We start from the raw sequence: 26899 nt of genomic DNA on the forward strand, positions 1-26899 counted from the left end.
TTTTTTGTTTTTATTGATTTTAACTGTTCACTGCCCAGAGCCCCTGGGGATGGGCGGTATATAAATTGAAAAAATAAATAAATAAAATAAATAAAATAAACATACAAGATGTAACATGCATGTGTGTGGTTGAAGCACAGTGTTCACATGTTGGATTGTGATTAGAAACAAGTGTTATTTATCTGGGTCGCACTGTAAATTGCAAAAGCAGACAACAGCAACTACTACACGACAGCTTCTTAAAGTTAAATAATAATGTTTGGTATGCAGAATGCAACTATTTGAGCCACAATGTACACACAAAGGCACTGCCTTCTTCATATCCATTCTGTATCAGCTGCAAAACGATGCTGTGATGGCATTTGCAGTGTCCAACCCCTTCACGTCACTTCAGAACAGTTTTTCTTCCTGCTTCACCAGTGGAATCTGGGTATATAAATATTTTCCTCTAGAAAATACTAGAATTTTAACACAACTTAACCTTGTCTATATTAGAAATTGAACCATTTTTTACAGTGAAGTCATACTGTAGGTGAATAGACAGCAGAGACATTCAACTTCTATTTTCAAAGCTTGCAATCATGAATTGCCTTACCAAACTAATTCTTCCGCATAAAACTAACTAGTAAAGTCAGTATCAATTTGCATGTGGAATTCAGCTCAAGTATATGCTATTCAGTATCATGACTGCTGTATTTTATCAGGACATTAATCTCTGGTAAAACAGTGAATGCCACATACCGTTCACTGAGTAGATATGGATAAACAACACAAACCACCTTACCCATCATCTTCACTGAACAGCTCACAGTTCTGCAGTCTTGAAAGCGCCAGTTGAAAATACCTTTCTGTAATATATACAACAAAAACTTTTTAAAATTTGGTTGAAAGACATTCAGAAATGAGGGTTAGGATTTTTCTTCCTTGGTCACAGCTAACAGGAAAGTCTCATGACTTTTGCACTTGAGTCCAGCACATTGCACAGAAACAACCCCTTGATAACTCACAGTCTGGTAACAATCATTTGAACACTGGGAAGAATGCAAGATTATAGAACCTCCCGTTGCTCCATGTTAATTGATGGAAATGCCTAGAAGGAGGATTGAGACGCAAGTTATAATTTTGGACGCATCTAAGGTAGCTGAACCTCCGCTCTGTATTTGGAGCTAATTCTGCACTACTCTCCTCACAAGCTTCACCTGTTACAGCCCAACTGTCTCCCCAAAAATGTAAAGGATCATAATGTTCAGGCAACAGACTCATAAAAACTGATGATGACTGTCAAATAAATTATGTAATATCTTCATTATATAAAAACAAGTGGACTTTCCCACCTTTTGCCTGATCTAGGTCCTCTTCTGCTCTATTTTCCCTTCCTCCATTGCCCCCACATTAATTCACTCTTTGGCCTCCCCCATCTTCCTGCCTATCCCAGGTGCTCACTTGCAATTCACCTCCTTCAGTTTCAAATTTTGGTTAAAATCTCATGAAGCAGTCTTGAGATCTCTTGGTAGTAATTTTAGCTTGCCTAGGCACTCACAGACAATACCAACAATGTTGTCTAGTGTTGCCAAGAGCTATAAAATGGCTGCTGAGATCTTGCAAGATATTCTTACAGCACTTTTAAACTATTTCTTTTTTTAATCCTCCTCTTTTTTAAGTAAACAGGCTTTTCTGCAAATCCAGGTGATCCCTTGCTCTGGTGACCCAGTCCTACAGATGTTTTTATTATCTTCTAAAATCCTGTTCTCTGTTTCCTCACCTGCAGAGGCGAGGCAGATGGCAACCAGATACAGGTCTTTCTCAATACTAGCACCTTGGCTCTGGGATGTCCTCCCTCCTTTATGTACCAGATCTAGGGTTGCCAGGCCCCCCTCGATCTCCCAGCGGGAGATTGGGGCCTGGCTCTTACCTGGGGGGGAGGGGGTGCATGTGTGCTCCACACGCGCGATGACGTCACTTACTGACGTCACCACACAGCCCGTTTGGGCGCGGATCTGGCCCGTTGTGGGCCCCTGCGGAGTGCAGGAGCGTTCCTGCGCTCTGCAGGGGCCCACAGCGGGCCCAATCCATGCCAAAACGGGCCCAATCCGCGCCTATTTTAGCACGGATCGGGTCCGTTTTGGCACGGATCGGGCCCGTTTAAGGCCCCTGTGGAGCATGGGAGCATTCCTGCGCTCTGCAGGGGCCCACAACAGGCCCGATCCATGCCCGTTTTGGCGTGGATTGGGCCCGTTTTGGCGTGGATTGGGTCCGCGCTCCACAGGGGCCCTGATCCAGGCCAAAACAGGCCTGATCCTGGCTGCTGCTGTGCGCGGGGGGGGGGGCGCAGCACTGCAGGGGGCGTGCACTGAAGGTGTGCCCCCCGCAGGCCAGGTAGGTAGGGGCGGGGGTAGGAGGGGGCAGGGGATCCCCCGCCCCCACCGGGGGTCTGGCAGCCCTAACCAGATCCCAAACATTTCTTTTTTTACTTAGGCTTTTAAATGAGGGGTACCATCTTTTAAAAGCTGTAGTCTGAAGAATGTTTTTCTGAATATCATTTTAAGCAGTATCATGTTGGGGGTTGGACTAGATGGTCTGTATGGCCCCTTCCCACTCTATGATTCTATGCTATTTTATGCTTCTGGCTTTTTATGGTGTGATTTTATGTTGTTTTATGATTTATTGTTTTACTTTGTGTGCTGTCTCAAACATGTCTCTGGACTCAAGACATGACATATAAATTTTCTAAAATAAATAAATATAGTAAATTTACATGGTGGGACCACACATGGGAATTAGATACAAGATAAGGCCAGCTTCAAACACCATGTAGGAAGTGCAGAATCAGATTCTGTACCTTCTTATTTACCTCCTAAACATCTGTTTAGTTTTGTACCATGTTCATTTCTAACACTTTCAAAAACCCTGCATACCTTAACAGAAATGAAGCATAACTTTATACATAATGTTGCACATAACAATTACTAACCTGCTTTCTTTACTCCATAAGGTAGTTCAGTCCTAACGCTTCCATGGAACTTTGATTCTTCCAGAAAATTTTCAGTGCACAGGAAGGGATATAGTTTATTTACACTTACAGAAGAAAGAGGAAAATAAAGCTAGTAACTATTTTTACCAAACATTCATATGACATGCACAGTTATATCAGTTGGTTACCTATCACATTGCTTAAATGGATATCAGCATGCGTTGGTTTCATTACACGGGAAGTGAAAAATAAGAATAGCCCATAGGAAGGAACACAACTTAAATTAGCAGTGCTGCAGGTTAAAATAGATATTACTAATTGTGCTAAGGAACTAAAGTATAAGTTGCCAAAATTTATTAAATTAAAAACAAAAACTTACTGAATAGTTAAAATCTGTAAGGAATTTTCAACATATAAACTTGTTTCTCTGCACACTGACCATAAAACATTTGCCTTATTTGACTTGAAAACCCTCTTTTTGCTTAGACTAAGACCCTCTTGCCTTCAAAGAATGGACTGTTTCCCAAAAGATGCAGGGATCCTTCTGTATCATCTCAGAGCAACTGTGTGCTATCAAGAAAGACTGCAGCTTGATTTAAACATGACACTAACAAGGCAAAGCTTCCTTTGGCCTCTTTGCATGCACTCAGCAGCTCAAGTTCTTGATTACTACAAAAGTATTTAATTAAAAATAGCAAGAAGGAGGGTTTTCATTGCTGCTATATAAAGGTAAATGTAAAACTCAGAAAGATTTAAAGCTGTAGTTGGAACTGTTTCTTTTAAGTTTGCACACTTAATTTCCCTCCTCCTTTTCTGACTGAAGATCAGAGCTTAATGACAGCCAAAACAATGGTGCTCATCAGCACATGAAGCTTATTTAATTTTATCCACTGAAACACACACACATTCCATCTCATCTGCAGTCCCTGAAGAGCATGGTGAGCATCTGCAGTCCTTGAAGAAAATGATGAAATAAATCAGGCTTTCATTTTACTTCTTTAAACCAGCAAAAAGGTGCATGTGTACTTCACCAGGGAGCACAACTCCATTGGCTTAATTAGAGCTAGGGCTTCCCAGGCTTTGGGACATGCCCAAAATGCGTTGCAACCATTCAATAACCAGAGCCCATATATTTGTAACTGGGATGAGGGGGCACTTCCTTCTAAACTAGTTTCACTTCTGGTTCCTTGGTCTTCAAGTTCACTGTGTAAGTAGGTTCTGCCAAGGAGGGTCCTCCTATCCAGCTGATAGAAAGTGCTAAACTTTGCCCCCGAGATTGACTGGTGTCTTTTCACAAGCAATGCTAAAAATTCCTAGAGTGGCCCTTGCCAAATCAGCTAATGTAGAATAGAAGCCAGACGCAAACCATTTCCAAACAAGCAATCTGCCCTACGTAATCTTTCCGTTCTAATGCTGGATATGCAAAAACAAAAATAAGACAACTACCCCTTGGGAAAATGGCTGAAAATTGCAATTGTAAGATGCCTCTAAAGGTTTGGTTATGCAAATACTAACTATAAGCTGCTTAGCATCTTACAGATAGTATCAAAATTTAGGCTGCTTTTGACATTCAATTTAATTATGACTAAAATAAAATAACGCATGAGTGTAGCCTGTGCTAGTCTCACATGAATCTCCAGCTCCTTCCCCTTCCCTTCTCACATGGAGTGTGATGAAGGGATGGCAGTTTAAGATTAATGTGTTTATCTGTGATGGGTGTGGGACTTCACCAAAATTAGTTTATTCCCACCCACCCACCTACAAGGATCCTGGTTAGGGGAAGTACAACTAACTCCAGTTAACCTGTGCACTTGCATTTACATGTTATTGGTGCTCAGAGCTGGCCTTAAGCCATCATTTCTTCATCACATGCCACATAATAAAGGAAAGGAAAGACTGAGTCATCTGAGCAGTTTCCGCACAAGCTACATTTGTGCAGATTTTGATTTAACTATAGCTAAACTGGAAGTCTAAATGAGCCTTTCATTTGTGCTAATATTCATGTTTTTTGTGATTGCAATGCCTCATGAAAGAACCATACTTGTTCCTGTTGTGACAAAGATTGTATTCAGACATCCTCTGCCTGAACTGAACTTGTCAATCTGTATTAGTGTATCTGAACCAGTGATAGTTGTGTTGATGAAGCAAGTCATGAAAATACAACATATTTGGCATTTCCATGTACTTATTTCTTGTACCTACTCCTATCCATATTTGCCTTGCCTCTGTAAGCTGTGCATTTGTAACCTCCGCAAAACACTACTGTTATATGTTTTATTTGGAGCTGTCCTTGAAAACAGTATTTTAACTACAACTGACCAAAAATACTGTGTCCAGAATTTTAACGGGAGTGGACTATGGGGGCCATGTCACATACACCAGGAATCAGCTGATTCCCTGGCTTACTTCAACATGCTGATTTAAACCTTTAAAGCCCTTTTTATCTGAAGGAACATCACCTCTCATATGTCATGGCTCTAGATCAGGTGTCATTCTTCTTGACAAAATTGTCAGTTAAAATAGTTTCATTTCAGAGGTCTTTTACTTTAAATTGGTGGAATTTATAATTTGGAGAATGCATGAGTTGTATTCCAGGGCATCTTGGGTGAGCAGAAGATGCTTCCACTTGTGCAAGAGAGGGTCTGTCACCTCCCACACAAGCTGCAGCTTGCACACTGAGTGGAAGAGGGGCTGCAGAAGAGAGGGGTGCAGGACAGATACAGTCTACAGATGGAGCTCTTTGGATGTTGGCTTTCACATTTTAATGCTTTTATATATTATGATTTTATGTTTAATTCTGTATTGATAGCCAATCAAAGTACCTGGCTATTGGGTAGCATAGAAATGTAATAAATCAATTTTTTTTTAAATCCATTATGATTCTTTAACATCTATGCTCAGAGCTACTGTTATAGTAAGATGGGTATATAGTGAATATGTATTAATAACCATTTTCAGCATCTTTCATTAGTATTCCTTCCTACTTACTTTAATAAGGTTGAAATATTGGATTTGAAAGCACAATTTATTAGTTCCTCCTTTCTTTCTATATCTAAAGGAGGTAACCTAAGGGGAAAAAAGAGAGAAACATATTTTACACAATTAGGCAGGGCTAAGTGAATTTTAGAAGTCAGCAAAACCTGCCAGAAAACTATGCGCATGGCATACAATTACCACATGTATGTTTACAATAGACAGATGCTTCCGCTGCATATCCATTTACAGAACAAATAATATTATTCGTTTCATTCATTATATACCATACAAAATGAATTTGTACTAATGACTTTATACAAGAAAAATGTAGTACTATATAACATTTGATTATGACCTACTATTTACAATAGTTAGATTTTTTTTTGCTTTCATATGAATTGTTAAGCAATATCAAACACTCCATATAATCTAAAATAAATGTTCTAATCATTTTCTTACCATGGACAAAATAAGATAGTTGTCCAGTGGCACCTTAAAGATTAACAAAATATATGCCAGCCTGAGCTTCATGAGTCAGAGCTCACTTTGCCAGATACATAAAAAGTTAGGCAGATACATCTGTACCAAAAGTTAAAAGAGTAATCAGTCCTAAGGACCATTCTCAACTGTTGGTAAACAGGCCAAGTAGGATGAAGATAAAATCTGACCTAGGAAACTTCAGGGTGAAACATCAGAAAGTTATGGATGTGTCCACCTTTCTCTCTGAGACTCAAGGCAGATTACATAATGTGAGATCAGTACAGTCAATATCAAGGATATTTCAATAAACAATGCTATAGGATAAATAAATGCAAGTTTACAAAGACATAACATTAGCAAAAATCCGGTACAGAGTTGAAGAAGAAACAGAGCATAAGCTGTTCTAGGACTGACATTAGACAACACTTAACTACCCAGGTAGTACATAGGAGCACATACTTATAGCAACAGATTGTACATAAGGCAAGATAGTGGTAAAGTCTATGGTCCCTAACTCATTAAAGAAGCATCTCTTTGAGAAAACCTTCCTACAACACAGCCCTCCTATCTGAGTAAAAAGCCCTTTGGAATAATTGAGTTTTGCATCATTTGCAGAAAACCAGGAGAGTGGGGGCTCTCCTGACCTCCTCAGGCAGGCTGTTCCATAGGGCAGAAGTCACCACAGAGAATGCACATGTATGGGCAGCTGTTGATTTTGCCCATGTGCAGGATGGCACTTGCAGGAGACCCTGTTCAGATGAGTGAAGCTACCATAGAGGAACATAAGGAGCCAGGCGGTCCCATGCTGGGACCGCCTGGCTCCTTGGTCCAGCATAAGGACCAAGGTCCAGCATAAGGAGCCATGCTGGACAAAGGCTGTGAAGAGCTTTGTATGTGATAGCCAATCCTTGAACTGGGCACAGTAACTGATAGGTAGCCAACAGAGAGACTGCAGGATGAGAGTGATATTCATGCTCTACTTGCTCCTGATAACAGATGAGCCGCAATGTTTTGCACCAACTGGAGTCTCCTAGTTAACTTAGACAGGAGACCTATGTATAATGCATTATACTGGTCAAGTCTTGATGTTACCATAGCATGGATCCAGGTGGCCAAATCAGCTATGTCAAGCCAAATCAGCTAGCCATCTTCCAGGCTAGCATGAGGTTGTTCTCTTATTAGGATTATATCATCTGCCTTGATTTAAGAAACGTGGTAAATAAATAAAAATAACAAATAATTTTTTGAAATTAATAATAAATATCCAGAACAAATTCAAAACAGCTCAACTTATTTCAGGTCTGGTGTTTATTTCAGTGTTTTTACAATACATCTGCCTCCCATCTCCAACAGACTTCTATTATAGAACTGGAATCTGTGTTAAAACAGAAAACATTTTGGGGAACTCAGACAACTTTCAACCTTAAGCTTAAGAAATATTTCTAAAATAAAAAATTTGCCTTAACAACAGGTCTAAAAGTAAAGAGGCTTTCCCCACAAGTAAATGCCAAACAACAAGAAACCCACACCAGGGAAAGATTAAGTGAATAATATTTCTTAAATGCACTTAATGCAAATATTTCTCAATTGCTATACTTGATACAAAAATAATGATCAACTCTCATACAATATTTTCAAAAGACTTATCATAATACACTCTTCAAGGTGATATTCAATGTCCCAGTGTCCAGAGGGGAGCACCTTGTAAGCTCCCCAGAGTCTTTAACGATGATTCTCTGTGTTGCAGACAGAAATCCGTCTGGTGTAGCAGACAGAAATCCGTCTGTGTCTCCAATACAATTAGATTGATATCTTTTTTTGTAGTTGTAGTTTCTTCTTTTTCAGGTTGGTGGAGCAGTGAAGCTGGAAGGGGCCCTACAAGCTGCCAGCAAAATTAGCTTGTTTCATGTGATGTCCACTTCCTCAGGGGCCAATCAAACGACCACCACACAAGCAATACTCTATAAATAAACACAAAATTTTCAAAGATACAGTGCTTTCTGTTCTCATTTAAGCTTAAATTTACAGTGAAAATTTCAAAGAACCAAAGACAATCACTCAACAAAGAATCACCGGAGAAACTCTCACGTGCATACAATTCAGCGCACTCGTCAGTGTTTCTACCACACCCAACATTACCTTAAATACATCACAGCCATTTACAAGTTAAAGCCACACTTGGAGCACAGACTGATATTGGCACCATCTGAGAATCCTTTTTTTGATAGGATCATCACGTACAGGAGATTCATTGATGACCTATATATTTTGTTCCATGGTGAACAACAGATAGAATCGTTCATACTCTGGATGAACCAACTGGACACTAATATTAAATTTACTGCTGAACATCATAAGAATTGTATCAGCTTTTTGGACATTGTAACTTACCGCACGGACCATGACACAATTGGGGTCAGACCCTTTAAAAAGGTGACTAATAGAAACTCTTATCTGGACTTTCAATCTTTTCATCCCCGCAACCTCACACAAAATATCACATATGGGCAGTTGTTGAGACTGAAAAGGAATTCATCCTCTCAGACAGATTATAGGAGGGAGAGTAAGAGGATGGAAAGAGCATTTTTGGATAGAGGCTATCCTGCTGCTGTCATGAGAGAGGCTAAATACAAGGTGGATGGGACATTGAGGAGGCAGTTGTTCCAAAGAAGTAAAACTGACAGTGCTGACACAGTGCATTATTCTTTGGAATATACCTCTTTAACTAATGATATAAAGAGGGTAGTGAACAAACACTGGCATTGGGTCTCCCATGTTCCAGGGTACAGAGCACCCCCCAGAACAGGATTTAGACGAACCAGAAATTTGAAGGATATTCTGGTTCATACAAAACAGAGGGTGGGAGCTGGGGGTAGTGTTTTACCAGTGGGACATTTCCCATGTGGACACTGCCAGGTGTGCCCCCTGGTTTGGCAAGGGAATGAGTTAGAGGTAGGTAATACACCTACTAAGATCCATCTCTCATTTTTCCACCTGCCAAACTCATTCCATGGTGTACTTAATAAGCTGTGCATGTAATATTTTTATTTTTATTTATTTTTTCAATTTATATACCGCCAACATACAGGGGCTCTGTACGTTGGGAGTACTACACGTCCTGTGCATGTTCGGATATTAGAACATCTCTCGAGAATTGTGCGTTGAATTGTATGCATGTGAGAGTTTCTCCGGTGATTCTTTGGTGAGTGATTGTCTTTGGTTCTTTGAAATTTTCACTGTAAATTTAAGCTTAAATGAGAACAGAAAGCACTGTATCTTTGAAAATTTTGTGTTTATTTATAGAGTATTGCTTGTGTGGTGGTCGTTTGATTGGCCCCTGAGGAAGTGGACATCACACAAAACAAGCTAATTTTGCTGGCAGCTTGTAGGGCGGGGGGACCCCTTTGGGGCCCCTTCCAGCTTCACTGCTCCACCAACCTGAAAAAGAAGAAACTACAACTACAAAAAAAGATATCAATCTAATTGCATTGGAGACACAGACGGATTTCTGTCTGCTACACCAGACGGATTTCTGTCTGCAACACAGAGAATCATCGTTAAAGACTCTGGGGGGCTTACAAAGTGCACCCCTCTGGACACTGGGACATTGAATATCACCTTGAAGGGTGTATTATGTTAAGTCTTTTGAAAATATTGTATGAGAGTTTATCATTATTTTTGTATCAAGTATAGCAATTGAGAAATATTTGCATTAAGAGCATTTAAGAAATATTATTCACTTAATCTTTCCCAGGTGTGGGTTTCTTGTTGTTTGGCATTAACAACAGCATTTCAACCTTTGTTTTTTGAAATGGCTTCCTTCATTGTAGTCTTTCTTAAATGGGCCCTTCAATTATTGGATGAACAAGGTCAACAATATAACTCTGACTCCTTTATTTTAATGTAATGCTCTATAGTCTAGAGACTGGGAAAACCCAAGGGTCCTCCCCGTCGCCCATCTTGCAGGCAAATTCCACTGCCCTCCCCATATTGGAGCTAACCAGTGGTTTTGCTTACCAGTTAGCTCAAAGTTTAGAAACTCCCTTCTAATCACAATTGAAAATGTGAGTTAACCATGGCTGAGACAGAAAGACCATACCACTGCAAAGAATAAAGCTGCACAACAGCTCAAAAAAAAGAAAAAAATAATAGCAGGGACAGATCTGTGCATGAGAAGGGAGGGAGGAGGAGCACCCAAACTTGCATGGTCTGAAAGTCCATGTGCCTGGCCTCTGCATCCGTACCAGAATAGGAGAATGCTTCACGTGCTACTTTGAATCAGTGAAATGAGTAATAAATTTAGTAGCATCAGGTCTGAACCAGTTTTAAATATGCATAAACAGTAGTCAGAAAAAATATGATAAAAACAGGAAAATACTGGCAAAGCAAAACTTTCTTTGTCGTTTCCACTACAGCTACTTGGAGGGACAAAGAAGCAAGCCACTTCTAAAGTTAAATTGTACATGTATATATAAAATATCTCCACATAATAAAATGAGATCAAAGATAAAACAAGAGGAATTAGCCGTGTTAGTCTGTAGTAGCAAAATCAAAAAGAGTCCAGTAGCACCTTTAAGACTAACCAATTTTATTGTAGCATAAGCTTTCGAGAATCAAGTTCTCTTAGTCAGATGCATAGTACAGAAACTGGTCAAATATTTGACCAGTTTCTGTACCATGCATCTGACGAAGAGAACTTGATTCTCGAAAGCTTATGCTACAATAAAATTGGTTAGTCTTAAAGGTACTACTGGTCTCTTTTTGAAGATAAAACAAGATATTTATCAGTAAATAAGAGAGAAAGAAAAATTCTGAAAGGCGGGGGTTGTTCAAAACAGATTATGTTGCTCTAGAGGCAAATGACTTTTCAGTTAAAATTTTCAAAGCTGCTTTTTTGGTTTTGACTTGTGCCTCTATCACCCCTTGCATCAGTCAAGGAGGCAGGTGTTAATTCCAAACTTCCTGTCTCCAGCAGCAAAGAGGGAGTCACCCCGATCCTCAGTTCAGGTCTTTTCCCAAACTGCATAATAAACTTATCCAAAAACTCAGAGAGACGCTATTGACTGGCACACATGCCAAGTGAATACTGTAAACAGGACGACAGAAAAACTTAATTAACAACATAAGAAGAATATAGCTGGCACAAACTGCCCCCCTCCTTAATTCAGGGTATGTCAAGATGCCCTCCCTTCTTCCTAAGGGTAAAACAAAACTCAACAGTAAGTTTAATGTTCATTTCGCACTGGGGGGGGGGGTCATCTTAGCATGGGATGTACAAGAGCAGTTGCTTCCATCACAAGTGGGAATGGCTGACATGTTTAGTCTGAACAACTAGTTGGAAGATCTGTCTGCCAAGTGTGCAAACAGCCAATGCAAGGATATTTTAATTCACAATCTTTTCAAATGGCCTTTCATTCAGGAAGCACGGCAAAGGCCTCATTGCCACAAAGCTATAATTGCTGTTGCTGAGTCATAAACGATTGGATCATGTATTCTCAGATAGGGTTGCCGATTCTGCGTTGGGAAATTTTGGAGATTTGGGTGTCGAGCCTGGGGGAGCAGTGTTTGGGAAGGAGCTTAGTGGGGTATAATACTGTACAGTCCACCTTCCAAAGCAGCCATTTTCTTCGGGGGAACTAGTCTCTGTAGTATGAAAATCAGGGCCAAGCTACAAGTGACGAATGACACTTGAATGGCAAGTGGACTGAGTGGAGGGCAAGTGAACAGGGAGAAATACACTTGCCGTTCAAGTGTCATTTGTCACTTGTAGCTTGGCCCTGAGTTATAATTGGAAGAGATTACAAAGTCCCACCTGGAGGTTGGCATCCTGTATGACCAAAACTATAAAATGTGTAGGAGGAAAAAAGACAAAGAACCCTGGAGGAGATCTGACTTATGGAAGCACATTCCTGTATCAGAATTGTTAAAACTTTGCTGAAATTATGTGTGCTACAACAAATGCCAACTGATTAATGGGAATGCCCTAGATTTCTTCCTGCATCCAAGTAAGGTTGATGCAATACATGCATTCTTTACTATACCCTTAAAACACAACATTTAAAAATATTGTTTTAGTGGCCAAATGCATGTAGATGAGGAATCAAGTCTGGATATAAATACACAATTCTCTGTGTCTGTGTCAGAATTTGTACATAGACAACAGGTTGCTGTATGTCCTTAAAACACTGGGAAACTATCTTCAAATTTAAAAACTTTCAGATCACCCTCTAATGTACACCCAGTGAACAACAGAAAGAGCTGGCACCAGGACTTCAAAGAAGGTGAACAGAGCAGCCCTTAAAAAATTTATCTTTTACCATATCTGCAGTGATAAATTAATAGGTAGTTAACAAGATGCTGAAATTACCAGTTGCCGTTTGTCCTCCATAGATTGCAGTGCAGTATAACATACATCACACCAGCAGCCAGGATAATCACCAGTAAGAGCCGTCTCATGGCTGACAGGCCTGAAACACAAGTTTAAAATGAAACATTGATGAATGAAACCTCTCCAGGCAACATGATAAAATGAAACGCCTTCATGCATCACTTGGATAACTGCACAGTGAAAGAGATCCATACCATTTGTCATTTATCAAGTTGCCAAGGCCTTTTCTGGACTTTCAAGATATGAACTAGTTACCTCAATTCAATCTGGCTTACTTTTACAGCTAATGATGACTACCATTCATATAATATTGCTTGCTTTTATCTTTCATAGTTGGTTTTACTATTGGTATTGTATTTCTTTTTTACCTTGTGAGCCACCTTTAGGAGATCTATAGAGAAACTGTATATAAAATTTTAATACATTTTTTTCTAAAAACATATGGAATAAATTTCTAAGTGATTAATGTATTTGGTTTTTTTAAGTCATGGACAAGCGTTTCCATAAACAGGCCATTGTAGCTAAAGATATTTTTATCAAGGTGGCGTTTAGGTGTAATGAAAAATCATGGTTTCTCACTATGTACGAACCACAATTTATAGCTTTCTTGCTTATATACCAGGACAGGGAGGTGACGGTCAGGTGTGCAGTTGTTCTTCTTGCAGGCATGCAAGCAAAGCATGCACGCAAAGCATGCACACACTTTGAGGAGCTTCTGATGATGTCACTTCCAGTCCAAACTGGTAACAGCTCCTATAATCATTCAGCTTCTATTAGTAGGGGATAAGAAATCACCTTTTACATTTGGCAAGAAAGAAACAGGACTTGTATTGGGGTCCTAATAAAGAGTGGATCACGTTTTACCCAGATTATACTTAAGAAATATCCATATCTAGTCATCAATTCACAGAGCAAAAGCTTTTGCAAGAGAGTTAAAGCTGCAATACTACATCAAGTATCCTGCCATCTTTTGTGTCCAGTATCAAGATCAATTTAAGAAGTGTTACAACCCTAATTTGGCAGAAGCTTACCTCATCAGTCTAAAAAAATTAACTGTTTGTGCTGACCAGGGCTCATTTCGAGGGGGAACATGCCGGAACACAGTTCCGGCAGTTCCCCAAAGAGGTCACATTTCAGGTGACTCTCGACCATTTTGGGCCCCTTTTTGGCCTGGATTTGGGCTGAAATGACCCGGATTGGGCTTCTGACGGGTGGTGGACCACTCTCCCGCTCAACAGCAACCCGATCCTGACCATTTTGGGCTCCTTTTGGGCCATTTTCAGCCACTTTTTGCCATTTTGGGCCCAGTTTCACCCCTGAATGGCCAGGATTGGGTCCAAAACAGCCAGGATAGGTGATGCCAGGGGGTGTGGCATATGCAAATCAGTTATGTTAAAGACACACTTCCTGTGATGTCAAGGGGCATGACATATGCTATTGAGTTATGCTAATGAGTTCCTCCAGCTCTTTTTTCTACGAAATGACCCCTGGTGCTGACCATCTGAAGAAATATTAAAAGCAATTATACATATACAATGAATCTGGAACAAGCAACCTCCCCTCAATCCTCCCTTTTAAAACAAGTTTTTCCTATTTGTGTTATGATTATGGGATCCAGGCTGAATGTCAGCCTAGAGATAATGATTTGACTTTTTGCTATGTATGTGTATGTACATGACTATCTTTTTTTTCTTCCCGTATGCATCTCTAAGCTTTAGACTGATATATGGTTCATAAATACTTATATCTATTTATACAACTATTAGGAGGAGAGTGGTCAGTATTGAGAAGATCTCTGGCATTTTATCCAGGAGTAAAGAGTATTATTTTTGTTTGTTTTTATTTCATTTTTTCCCCTTCACTTTTGGTGTGGGGTGGGTGGGAATTTTGTGGTGGGAGTTGCTGGCTGATTTATGGAATTTAGAATTTACAGAAGGATCTGCAACAGACATTTTTGCAACTAAAGTATCCCCCTGACATAGTCAGAAAGACAACTGGAAAGGCTAGAATGACACCCAGGGACAGCTTGCTACAAGACAAGCCCAAAGAAAACAACAACAGAACACTGTTAGTGGTCACCTACAGCCCACAACTCAAGCCAGTCCAATCTACAACCCATGCTGGATTGTGACACTTTCCTCGCACAGGCACTGCGGGGCTGACGTTTTCTTGCTTACAGACAGCCTGCTAACCTGAAACAACTACTCACTCTCAACGATAAATACTTAACACTAACATGAACTCTAGTACCAAGGCCTGCAACAAACCAAGATGCCAACTTTGTTCTCATATAGATCTGAGCAACACCATCAGTGGACCCAACAACATCAGCCATAACATCTCGGGTTCATACTTCTGCTCATCCTACAATGTGATTTATCCCATCACATGTCAGCAATGCCCCTCCACTCTCTGCATTGGACAAACTAGCCAGTCCCTTTGACAAAATATTAATGGACATAAGTCTGACAGCAGAAACCACAACATTCAAAAACCAGTGGAGGAATGTTTTAACCTTCCAAGACATTCAGTTGCTGACCTAAAAGTAGCAGCTATCCTGCAGAGGAATTTCAAAGGGAGATTAGAAAGAGACTGCTGAATTGCAACTGAAAACGAAGCTCAAGACAATGCATCCACCTGGACTAAATCGAGACACAGGCTTCCTGTCTCATTACCAATGCTAATTTCTCCACACTCACACCACTCTGCATACCCCACCATATTCAATCACGCATGCCATTGTCATTCACCAGCTATTATCTTTCAGCTTCTATAATCACTCCACTCTCCAAGATAGAACAGATGGACTCACATTCTAGCTGTATCTGAAGAAGTGAGCTGTGGCTCATGAAACCTCATACCCTATCAAGTGAGCACTAAGTCATTACTGACCCATGGGGGGACGTTGCATCACAACGTTTTCTTGGCAGACTTTTTTACAGGGTGGTTTGCCATTGCCTTCCCCAGTCATCTACACTTTACCGACCTCAGAAGGCTGAGTCAACCTTAAGCCAGCTACCTGAACCCAGCTTCTGCTAGGATTGAACTCAGGTCATGAGCAGAGCTTGGGCTGCAGTACTGCAGCTTACCACTCTGCGCCATGGGGCTCTTCTTCATACCCTATCATACCCTAGTCTTATTGGTGCTACTGGACTCTTGCTCTTTTCTACTGTTATAGAATTATGGTTATACTTACTTTGTTTAAATTAGTCATTTTTGTCATGTGCACTTTTCTGTTTTTAAATAAGTATTTTACTTATAATAAGGTTCTATATGTGATATCTTGCATTTATTCAATGATAAGAGAGCTTTATTGATTATACTATTTTACAAGTTTATGTTCAACATGATATCATGAGATGTTAAGGGCATGAGAGATGCTATCAAATGCAAAAAGGTTGTGTCCAAAATGAAAACTCTTTTTGCTGATGTGGCTTTTTTTACAAGAAACTCATATAATGACAAACAATAAAAACAAGTTGTGTAGAGACTGGATTTGAGAGGTATATTTACAGATGTCTTCTACTCAGTCTAAGGGTGTGGCTAAACTAATACATAAACGTGTCTCTTTTCATGTTCAAGAAGTAATAACAGATCCAAAGGGTCGCTTTATTATTTTGGTAATGAAAAGCTTTGATTCTGTTATGGTTATGATGAATGTATATGGTCCAAATGTGGATTCTCCAGATATGTTTCATCAGTGTTTCAGTAACTTGATAGATCTTAGATATGATTATTTGTTAGTGTGTGTGTGTGGGGGGGGATTTTAATGAAATACTAAATACAGCTTTAGATTTAAGTACGCCCCCACATAAAGAATGTTCATTGGTGAGATCTACACTTAAAGCATATCTGGTTGGACTAGGTTTGATTGATCCTTGGTGCATGTTACACAGAAACAATACCTCTATTTCTTCTGTACATCATAACTGTTTCCAATTAGATTATTTCTTTGTTTCAACCGTGTTGATGTGACAGATTAAAACATGTGATACAGAAATAGTTGTTTTTCTGATCATGCCACTATTTCATTAGTTCTCCAGTTTCCCGACTGGGTTAGACCACCATGCTTAGGTGCCTTAACATCTCTTTGCTCAATGATGAAATTTTTAAAACACAGATAATAGCTGAGCTTGCAAAGTATTTTAATATTAACCAAGGAACTGCAAATACTCATGCTACTGCATGGGAAACCTATAAAGCTTTTATCAGAGGAAGGATTACTGTATATGCATCTCACAAGAAGAAGCTTAGAGAAAGGGAAGAAATGAACATGAAAAATAAGTTGAAATATTTGTTAACTCCGTTTGCTACATCTCCCAATCCAGATCTCTATCGAGTGTTGCAAAAGGTTAAATATGAGTTGAATAATATATTGTCAATGAAAGAACATGCTTTGATGTGCTTGTGCCATTCATATTGGGAATGAGGAGAGCAAGCTGGAAGATTATTGGCCCATTGTTTAAGACAGAAAAAGAACAAGAATTATATTCCTATGATTGAGGATGAAGAGAACGTAATGCCTACTACCTCAACTGAGATAAATTTGCAATTTCAAAGGTTTTACTCTAAATTGTATAGTAAGGGGAAAGAACCATCAGAAAAAGACTTGGAAACATTTTTCTCTCACCTTGATCTTCCATATTTAGATACGGCTCAGCAACACCTATTTGCTGAGCCTTTGCATATGAATGAAATTAAAGATGTGATACTGAGTATGAGCACTGGTAAATATCCAGGACTGGACTGGTTCCCTTATTGAATGGTATAAAACCAATTCAGATTTTTAAATTCTAAAATTGTATCAATTCTATAATTGTACAATGAGACTTTCGAATCCGGTGTATTGCCAGCATCACTGCAGGATGCTAATATTACTGTCATTCCAAAGCCAGGCAAAGACCACACTCAATGTGCATATTTTTGACTTATTCCTTTGATGAATGTGAATGCTGAGATGTTGTCATTCTCACTAACAGATTTCAAAAAGTTATTAGAACCTTGGTGCATGTAGACCAGGTAAGAGTTATACAAAGTAGGCAAGGATCTGATAATCTTACATTGGTTGCTGATCTGATTGCATAAAATAGAAAGTTCTGATCAAGATACTATTCTTCCACTCCACACTGAAAAAGTATTTGACAAACTCTACATTGATTAAATCTGGCTTCCCTCATAACTTTTTGAAATTGATTAGAATTCTGTACTCATCCCTTAAATCTAGGGTACTGACCAATGGTATTTTTCTGTAACATTTCCTCTTGAAAGAGGTACTAGGCAAGGTTGTCCTCTTTCTCCTCTCATTGAGGAGATTTATGTTTGGAACCTCTGGTGTTGTGCTGTTAGACAAAGTAATAATATACATGGCTTTATACATAATTCTTTAGAATTTAAAATTATTTTATATGCAGATTATCTTTTATTATTTAATTCAGAATCTCAGTCTTCCATTCCTGAATTAATGAATTTGATTAATAATTTTGGTGATCTGTCTGGTTATTCAATTATTTGGACAAAATCAAAATTGATGCCTTTGGGAGACAATATATCACAGAGTGTAATTATTGAGGGACATTTTCAATGATGCCTAGATGTTATTAATTATCTTGGAATATTGATTCCAAGGAATATTAAGGACATGATTTCACTGAATTTTAATAAGCCTGTCATTATGGGGTAAATACACTCAAAATGAATATTATACCTTGAATTATATATATTATGCATGCAATCCCTTTTCATATACCTTGTAGATGTATTCATAAAATTAATACTTTGTTTTGGAAATTTATATGGGGTTGCAACTTTCAACTAATGAAGAAGGATTTGGTCTTCTGGACCTTAGTATCTATCATCAAGCATATTTGTTAGTGTGTACAAATTATTGGGATCCCTCCCCTCACTTGGAATAGCCATCTTGGGCTCTTTTAGAGGCCTCTTTTTTGGAACCACTGTTTAAGTTGAATGCATTAGGGTCTACTTATGTTAAAATGGGTTTTGTTCCTCCAATTTCTGCAGCTAGAGAAGTATGGCTCATAATATCACAACAATATCAATTTGACCTGTTCTCACATGCTAAACTAACATTATGGTCAAATCCAAATTTAAAAATTGGGATGAAATCTTTCTTATGGAAGGCCTGGACAGATGAGGGATTTTTTACTCTTTCCTGGTTTAACTTCTGCTGAAGGGCAATATTTACAATTGCAAGATTTGGTGGTGCTTCAGAACCTCCCCTGCTTTTGGAGATTCTTATTGAATCAATACAGAAATCCACAATATTTGAATATCAATATTTGAGGCCAGTTAATAAATAATACACAGAATCTTAGAGATGAATGGGATAATGATCTGGAACATTCAATTTTGCTAAAGCAATGGGTTAAGGCCTTAAGCCATATACCTGTTGCTATTGTGGATCTTAAGTTGCTACTTATTCAGCAAAAAAATTCGGGTACATTGGACAGCACAGCGTCTTTTTACTAAAGATTTAAGCACAGTGTCTAACTGTTGGCGGTGTAATTCACAAAATGCTTCTCTTAAGAATATGTTTGGGTCATGTTTAGTCATTCAGCCCTTTTGGGAGGAAGCTTTTAGTCATCTTAATTTTGTGTTAGAAAACTCATTTATTTTGAAGATGGTAATGCACTGTTAAACTTCTTGCCTGTCTCTTAGAATCTGATGGTCAATGGAAATGCATTTAACTTAATTTTTTAGATTTATATTCTGCCCTCCCCACGCCAGCAGGCTCAGGTGGGATCACAATTTGCACACAAATTTAAAATTACATCAGATAATTCATACAGTTTAAAACTATAAATTATGAAACATTCAAAGATTAATACACACACACACACAGAGCAGAACAATAAAATACAGTATACATATACACAGGGCACAACCCTTTAGCCAGCACCAGAGCAAGCTTCCTGGCTTCCCCCTTAGGGTCACCCCCCCCCCAATGTCTCTCTTCATTCACGCTTGCTTGCTTTCCTGGATCCACAAGTGCTGTTCCACATCTCTCTCTGGGCTGACAACGAGGGACGTTTGAAGCTTCTCTCTCTGGACTCCTTCTCTAGGATAGGTAGATATAATTACTCCCTCTTGCTCTATTCCCACGCTTCTAGCTATACTTCCTAGGACTCTCTCTCTCTCTCTCTCTCTCTCTCTCTCTCTCTCTCTCTCTGTGTGTGTGTGTGATTATTTTCCCCCAGTAATTGGTGTGTATGTGCATAAAGTTCTGTTCTTTAATAAAAGTTATTAATTGATTTGAAGCACCAGACTCGCTTGGCTTATTGGGATTGGGACCTGGTATACAAAGGTGATAGATTACAGTTACTGCCTCTCATATAACCGTCTTCCTTGCGAGCTAATTCCCCCCATAAATCATATTTATGCAAGGAGACCACTTCAGGTAACAGCTCTAGGACATCCAGGGCCGATCCAGGCTGGCCGTCCATCAGCAGGTATAGCTGGGTGTCATCCGCATATTGGTGACACCCAAGCCCGAAACTTCGCACCAACTGAGCAAGGGGGTGCATATAGCTGTTGAACAATAATGGGGAGAGTATCACTCCCTGTGGCACACCACATATTAGTGGCCTACAGGACAATAACTTCTCCTCCAGCGTCACCCTCTGTCCCTGACCGTGAAGAAAAGAGACTAGCCACCCTACATGCCTTTACAGTTATAAACAGACTTGTACTTCAACATTGGAAAGACAAAAGCCCACCTTCTATAAATCACTGGATTGAAGACCTTATAAACTTATCAACATTTGAATGTATCGCGTATAGAAGGCAACTGTGCATGGAGTTATTTTTAAATATTTGGAAACCTTTTATAGATATTTATGTGTAGATTTGCCAATAGTGTTTTTGTAATCAGCACTGTTTTCTTTCTTACTTTTTACTTTTCCTCCTGGTTTTTTTCTCTTCTTCACACTAAGAAAAAATTATTTTTTTAAAAAAGATCTATGAGGCCCAGATTTGATTTCCCACTTTCCCATGGAAGGTCACTGGATGACTCAGCCTAATATTGTCCTCTTCATGCACTTCTTTCAAATACACAGTCTTTTTTTCTGAGCAAAAATACTTCAGGCTTAATTGTTTTTGTGTGCCAAGATAGTTTACCACATTCACGTTCTTCCATGATGTTATTTCTTTTAAGCAGTATTACACTGTTTGTTTTCTTAGGAGCTTAGGATACTTGATAGCAGTAATCCATAAAAGACAATTTCCAATCAACCTATTTGAGTGTACAGCAAGTGTTGTTCTACTTCCTCAGCATTTAAAATGTAGACACTTTAAGAGTTCTGAGAGGGGACAAAAGAGGAGGTTCAGGACCTTCTAGCTCATTCTATGGAAAATGCCTGTGTGCTAATTCAACAGACAAGTAACATTGTTGGGCAAGTGAGTTCTACAGGTTCTAAACTTGTTATGGTACCTGAAATGACAGGTCCTCACATCCCTATTGTATGTAGAACTCTGCCTAGTGGAGGGGGGAAGTTATATATAATTTTGGGGAATTACTATGATTAACGTCTGAGAAGATAAAAAATGACACAACCAGGTTTGGAGGCAAGCTGAAAAGTTCTATTCATTCTTTACTTTTTTTTAGAAAGCCCCAGTTCCACAGAAGGTGAAACTCTTGTGCTGAATAAGCATTTCAGCTTTGTATGAGCTCTATTCTTTTTTGAGATGATATTCATTCCATTTTTAAAATTTTAGTATGGTTTCATGCTAGAGTTTAAGAGATACTGAACTATGGTTGTAAGACCTTGGACCTTTCACACATCCTCAGACGAACCTACCTATTGGTTGGGTGAGATTAAAAAGGAAAGAAAGTAGCAGAGATTAGCGCATTGGAAATAAGTAGACAGACTTCTGTGATTTAACTCTTTAAAAATACTTTTACTACATAACAGGAAAAAAGGGTATATTTGGTAAGAAAATATAGAATATCTAACTAACTAGATACATCTTAATGGCTAAAGAGAAAGACTTAGACTTAGAACTGAGACTGAACAAACAGCAATACAACCTTAGTATGTGTTGCCCCCCAATAAACTGGCTAATCCAATAGACAATCCTAGATTCCTTCATTAAGACTAAAGACTCCCCTTTCTATGGTGGGAACTTTTACTCGATGCCTAAGTGGTCCTATGCTAACTAGCTATCTGACTAAACAAACAGAATAACAATTTAACTCTTTCATAACTGTGAACGTGGGACACTTGCAAAAATCCCTGCACTACCTCACAGCTATGTGAGCCACTTTGCGTCCCCATTGAGGAGAACGGTAGAGTACAAATGAAGTAAACACTCTGATAAATGTATTTTAAAATAAATACATTCTACGAACACTTACTTTGCAATAAGTCCTTTAAACATAGTGGGACTCACTTTGGAGTAGACATGCATAGCACTGGACTGTTTAACAGCTGTGGCTTGACCTAAGAAATACCATTTCAGCATGTAGGCAGTTTTCTTTCCTCATTCTATTTTTAGTAAGAATATTTCCTAAGAGTCTAGCCATGCACCTGTCTCTGTCATTTTTTATCTGAACTCTTTTGATCCTACTTTTAGAAAGGACAGATTATAAAGAATTATTTTACTCTGTTAATAAGCATCACACATGCTGAAAATGGAAGTAATCTACAACTAAATAATACATGCTGTGCACACTCAGTAGCAGAATGAATCAATTGTCTAAGCATTATATACATAAATGCGTCTTCATTATGCCAAATTCCATGAGTTTGACCACTGCAGCAAACACAAAGAGTTTTGTGGTCAACAGATTTATTGTGGCATAAGTCTCTGTATGATGAACATACTGAAATGCATACTGAGACGGGGGGGGGGGGGTAACTTTCACCTCTTTTTTCAGCCTACCCTACCAGTATTTTAGTCCCGTTTTCTACTTCCTTGCTTGCAAGGCTGATGACACCCTCCCCCCTTTCTCTTCTTCATTTCACCCACAGCCTACTCATCCAATCTCCCTGTGAATATACAAGGCTGCTTCTGATCTGATGGTTCAGGGTAATAAAAAAAAATTCAAGTTCTCTCCCTCACACACACACACACCCCTGCCATGTGAGCCAGCGAGGCAAAGGATGCAGGCTGGATGGGAGAGACAGTGTATGAGTTAGTGTATGGATGGACGTAGTGGGTGCTGCAGGCAGGCAACAAGAAGAGGAAGTGGCAGAACTGTAAGCCAGCGGCTAGGAGAAGGGGGGGTGAGAACCCACTTGTACATTTTATAAACTGGAAAGCCTCAATGTTTTAAGCCTGCATAACAGAAAAGGTATTAACACATAGTCATTGTGTTGCTTTGTGTATCTTGCTATAGCTGTATCACTGCTTTTCATAATCTTCTGTAGCTCTCCTTTTCAAAACTGAGAGGACAAGAATTGCACAGAATATTCTAAAAGTGGCTGCAGCACAACATTTCACCATGTTGTACAGCTCTGTAATACCCCTTTTTGAAGCTGACATAATTGCACAGAGTACTCTAAATGTGGCTGCAACACAACATTTCAAATTTGGCAATCCTTTTCAATTCAAACACTGTAAGAACTTGGATTCCACTGTGACATTCTCACTTTCCGAAGGCCTACACAGCTGCCAAGAATAATGGCAGTCGCCAACAAAAGGAGAACTAGTGGAAGCAGGATTTCACTCAGGGAAGAAGCTACTGAAGCTGTAAATTCTTTTCTGGCAGAACACCTAATAGAACAGGTGGAGGTTTAGCCAGTGAAGTGATGTCATGGGGATAAAGTGATGGGAAAAAATCTCCTAACAACGCTATCTTACAACAGAGTTACACTCCTTTAAGTCTATTGAAGCCAGTGGGGTTAGAAGGGTATAACAGTGCAACTCTAAGCAGAGTTATACCCTTAGAATTCCATTGACTTCAATGGACTTAGAAAGGTATGAGTCTGATTGGAATTGCACTGTTAGTCAAGTAATAGCTACTTATTTATCATCACTATAGTAGGATTAAAACAGTGGACTATGCCAATAACAGAAGCTGTTATGTTATTGGCATAGCCCCTCTCCCAGGCAAGAGTTTCTACATACTTGTGGTCTCTGTAGGTATGCTGAAAAAATATGAGTGTATATTAATTTTTTTAAGCCTAGTAGGTATGGTGCATGCTTCAAGAAGTGTGGAAAGTTGAAAAAAAAAGACTTAAGAGTTGATAATAATAATAATAGTAATAATAACAACAACATTTGATTTATATACCAGCCTTCCGGACAAATGATTGCCACACTGAGACAGGTTTACAAAGTATGTTATTATTATTATCCCCACAACAATTACCCTGTGAGGTGGGTAGACTGAGAGAACTCTGAGAGAGCTGTGACTGACCCAAGGACACCCAGTTGGCTTCAAGCATCTGGAGAGCCAGTTTTCATTCCCCATTCAAGTGGGGAATGAAACTTGGCTCTCCAGATTAGAGTCCTGCCACACTGAACCACTACACCAAACTGACTCTCCAGAAATTGGACTGCTCAAGCCTTTGAGATCATATATAATCCTGGAGAGAAATAGTTAGATAAAGGCAGGGGGAGATATCCAAACAATTCTCCCCTTAGCAATTCCTCACAGGTCCCAAGCCTGTTCCCTGTCCCCAGGGAACAGGGTCTGGGGCAACAAACAATGACTTCATAGAGATTTCTTATATCTGTGCATGGCTCATCAACTCAAGATCATTTTCTCAAACTTGGTCAAATGAGAGGACCCCCCCCCCACAAACACACACTATTCTAGAGACAATTTTTTTAAAAAAAAATCTGTGATAACAACTTACAAACAATATACCTTTTTCAAAGCGGCCCTACAGAAAACCTAGCTGCTGATCATGGGTACTAGAGATCAGCAACTAGGTTTTCTGCAGAGCCAGTTCCTTCAGTTAAACATGCTCAGTTTGGGTGGAGAGGTGCAGAAAAGACTATCCTACCTAGCACCAGTGAAGGTCAAGTAGGTTAGGAAAGGAGGGAAAATCAATGTTCATACCGGCAATATTTCACTGGTTTGCACCATGCCCAATGTAAACTAGCAAAATATATTGCAGGACTTATAATCAACCATGCACCTTTAATCAGTTCTGCAGCAGCCTGTATTTACTCTGTCTCTACTCATATTGTTATGACTTATTTTTATACCACTTTATTATTTATAATTTTATTTATTTAAAGTATTATATGCTGCCTTTCCATCCAAATGTGGCCAACAAAGCAGTGAGCAGCCTATATTAAAAAACTGATACCATGGACAGCCATAAAGACAAATAAGTGGATACTAGATCAAATCAAACCTGAATTCTCTCTAGAAGCTAAAATGACAAAACTGAGGCTATCGTACTTTGGTCACACATCATGAGAAGACACGATTCTCTGGAAAGTCAATAATGCTAGGAAAAGTAGAAGGCAGTAGGAAAAGAGGAAGACGTAAAATGAGATGGCTTGACTTAGTAAAAGAAGCCATGCCCTCCAGTTTGTATGTTCAGCCACTGCTGATTTTTCAGGTTGTCCAAGTCTGCAGTGTCTTTCATGTTCTTTTATTCTTGTCTGGATGCTACGCTTTGTGGTCCCGATGTAAACTTGTCCACAGCTGCAGGGTATACGGTATACTCCTGCAGAGGTGAGGGGGTCTCTGCTGTCTTTTGCTGATCGTAGCATCTGTTGTATTTTTCGGGTGGGTCTGAACACTGCTTGAAGGTTATGCTTTTTCCATAAGCTTTCCCATCTGATCAGTAATTCCTTTGATATATGGCAGGAGTACATAGCCTAACTCAAACAGGGCACAGTATCTTATTCCAGGACACCAAAATACTGGACAACACTTCCAACTACTTTGTCAGACTGCACAGGGAAGCCATTGAAATTCACAAGCATAAGCAAAACTTCAACAGGAAAGAAGAAACCTTAAGAATGAACAGAGCATGGTTGCCAGTTCTGAAAAACACCAGACTAACAAAACACTCTACACCCGACAATAGCCCTGCAGAGAAGATTAGCACATCAAGCACCAATCCATATGCAAAAGAACCTCCTCAGGATATAGTGAAGCCTCCCGCCATTAGCATTCCACACCCTGGGAAACTCTTACAGGATGACTCAGCTCAACCCCACCCCTCCTGAGTAGATACAAATGACCTGCCAAGATCTTGTCCACACTGTGACACTGAGAGATCTCTGTCTTTTGGTGCTACACCTCTGAAGATGCCAGCCACAGCTGCTGGCGAAACGTCAGGAACTACAATGCCAAGACCACGGCAATACAGCCCAGAAAACCCACAACAACCATAGGCTTTTAATTACTTAAAGTTGCTGGTGAGGGGTGTCCTCAGCTTAAAGGAAGCCAAGTTTGACAATGCCCAATTTCTACGTTTAATATCACAGATGTCATGTTTCTGAATCAGTTGGCTGGGTTAGGTTTCGGTGGCATATTTTTGCAGAGGCTCCATTCCTTCCTAGGGAGCAGAGGTTTTGGAAGGCTTTGGAACTACTGCTTTATGGCCTGTGGGTTAGCACAAAATTCCATCTTGTCCTCCATGCTATTTAACACATGCATGAAACCACTAGGTAGCATCTTCCAGAGATTTGGGCTGTGTTGCCAACGATATGTGGATGACAGTCAGCTGTCACTCTCTATTGTCCATCTAATAATGGAGAGGTCCTGGAAGTCAGAACCAGCATTTGGGAGCTGTGATGGACTACACTGGGACAAACAAGCTAAAACTTTAAATCTGCATACTAGGGAGGTACTTTTGGTCAGAAACATGACTAACATAGAGATGGATGTTGTATTTGCATTGGATGTGGTTGCAAGCTTTTTCAAAGGCCAGTCCACAATTTGGGGATCTTCCTAGATCTGCTGCTGCTCCTGGGTGGCCAGGTGTTAGCTGCAGCCAGGATACTTCTAATTAGTTTCAAAGCTGTGTGCCTCTTCTTTGGTCAGAGAGTTCTGGCCATGCCTATTCATGCATTAGTCACATCCAGACTACAGTGCTCTACATGTGGCTTCCTGTGTGGTATTTATAAACTGCATCTAATTCAGAGTGCAACAGTCA

At 39.5% G+C, this 26899-nt stretch overlaps 1 protein-coding gene across 3 annotated transcripts in view; it reads right to left on the reverse strand.

Moving 5' to 3' along the window:
- ST3GAL6 (ST3 beta-galactoside alpha-2,3-sialyltransferase 6) overlaps positions 1–26899 on the reverse strand; it is an 87053-nt gene that overhangs the window by 31363 nt on the left and 28791 nt on the right. For all 3 annotated transcript variants that reach the window (XR_008596717.1, XM_054974886.1, XM_054974887.1), the window contains exons 2-5: positions 12795–12894; positions 5960–6037; positions 2972–3075; positions 785–848 (exon numbers count right to left, since the gene is read on the reverse strand). Coding sequence is in view for 2 of the 3 variants with exons in the window: in XM_054974886.1 (XP_054830861.1) it covers positions 785–848; positions 2972–3075; positions 5960–6037; positions 12795–12883 (335 nt within the window). In the remaining variant the exon portion in view is untranslated. The remainder of the gene's footprint in view (positions 1–784; positions 849–2971; positions 3076–5959; positions 6038–12794; positions 12895–26899) is intronic.

The sequence above is a fragment of the Eublepharis macularius genome, chromosome 3, assembly GCF_028583425.1.
Source record: "Eublepharis macularius isolate TG4126 chromosome 3, MPM_Emac_v1.0, whole genome shotgun sequence".
Classification (NCBI taxonomy): domain Eukaryota; kingdom Metazoa; phylum Chordata; class Lepidosauria; order Squamata; family Eublepharidae; genus Eublepharis; species Eublepharis macularius.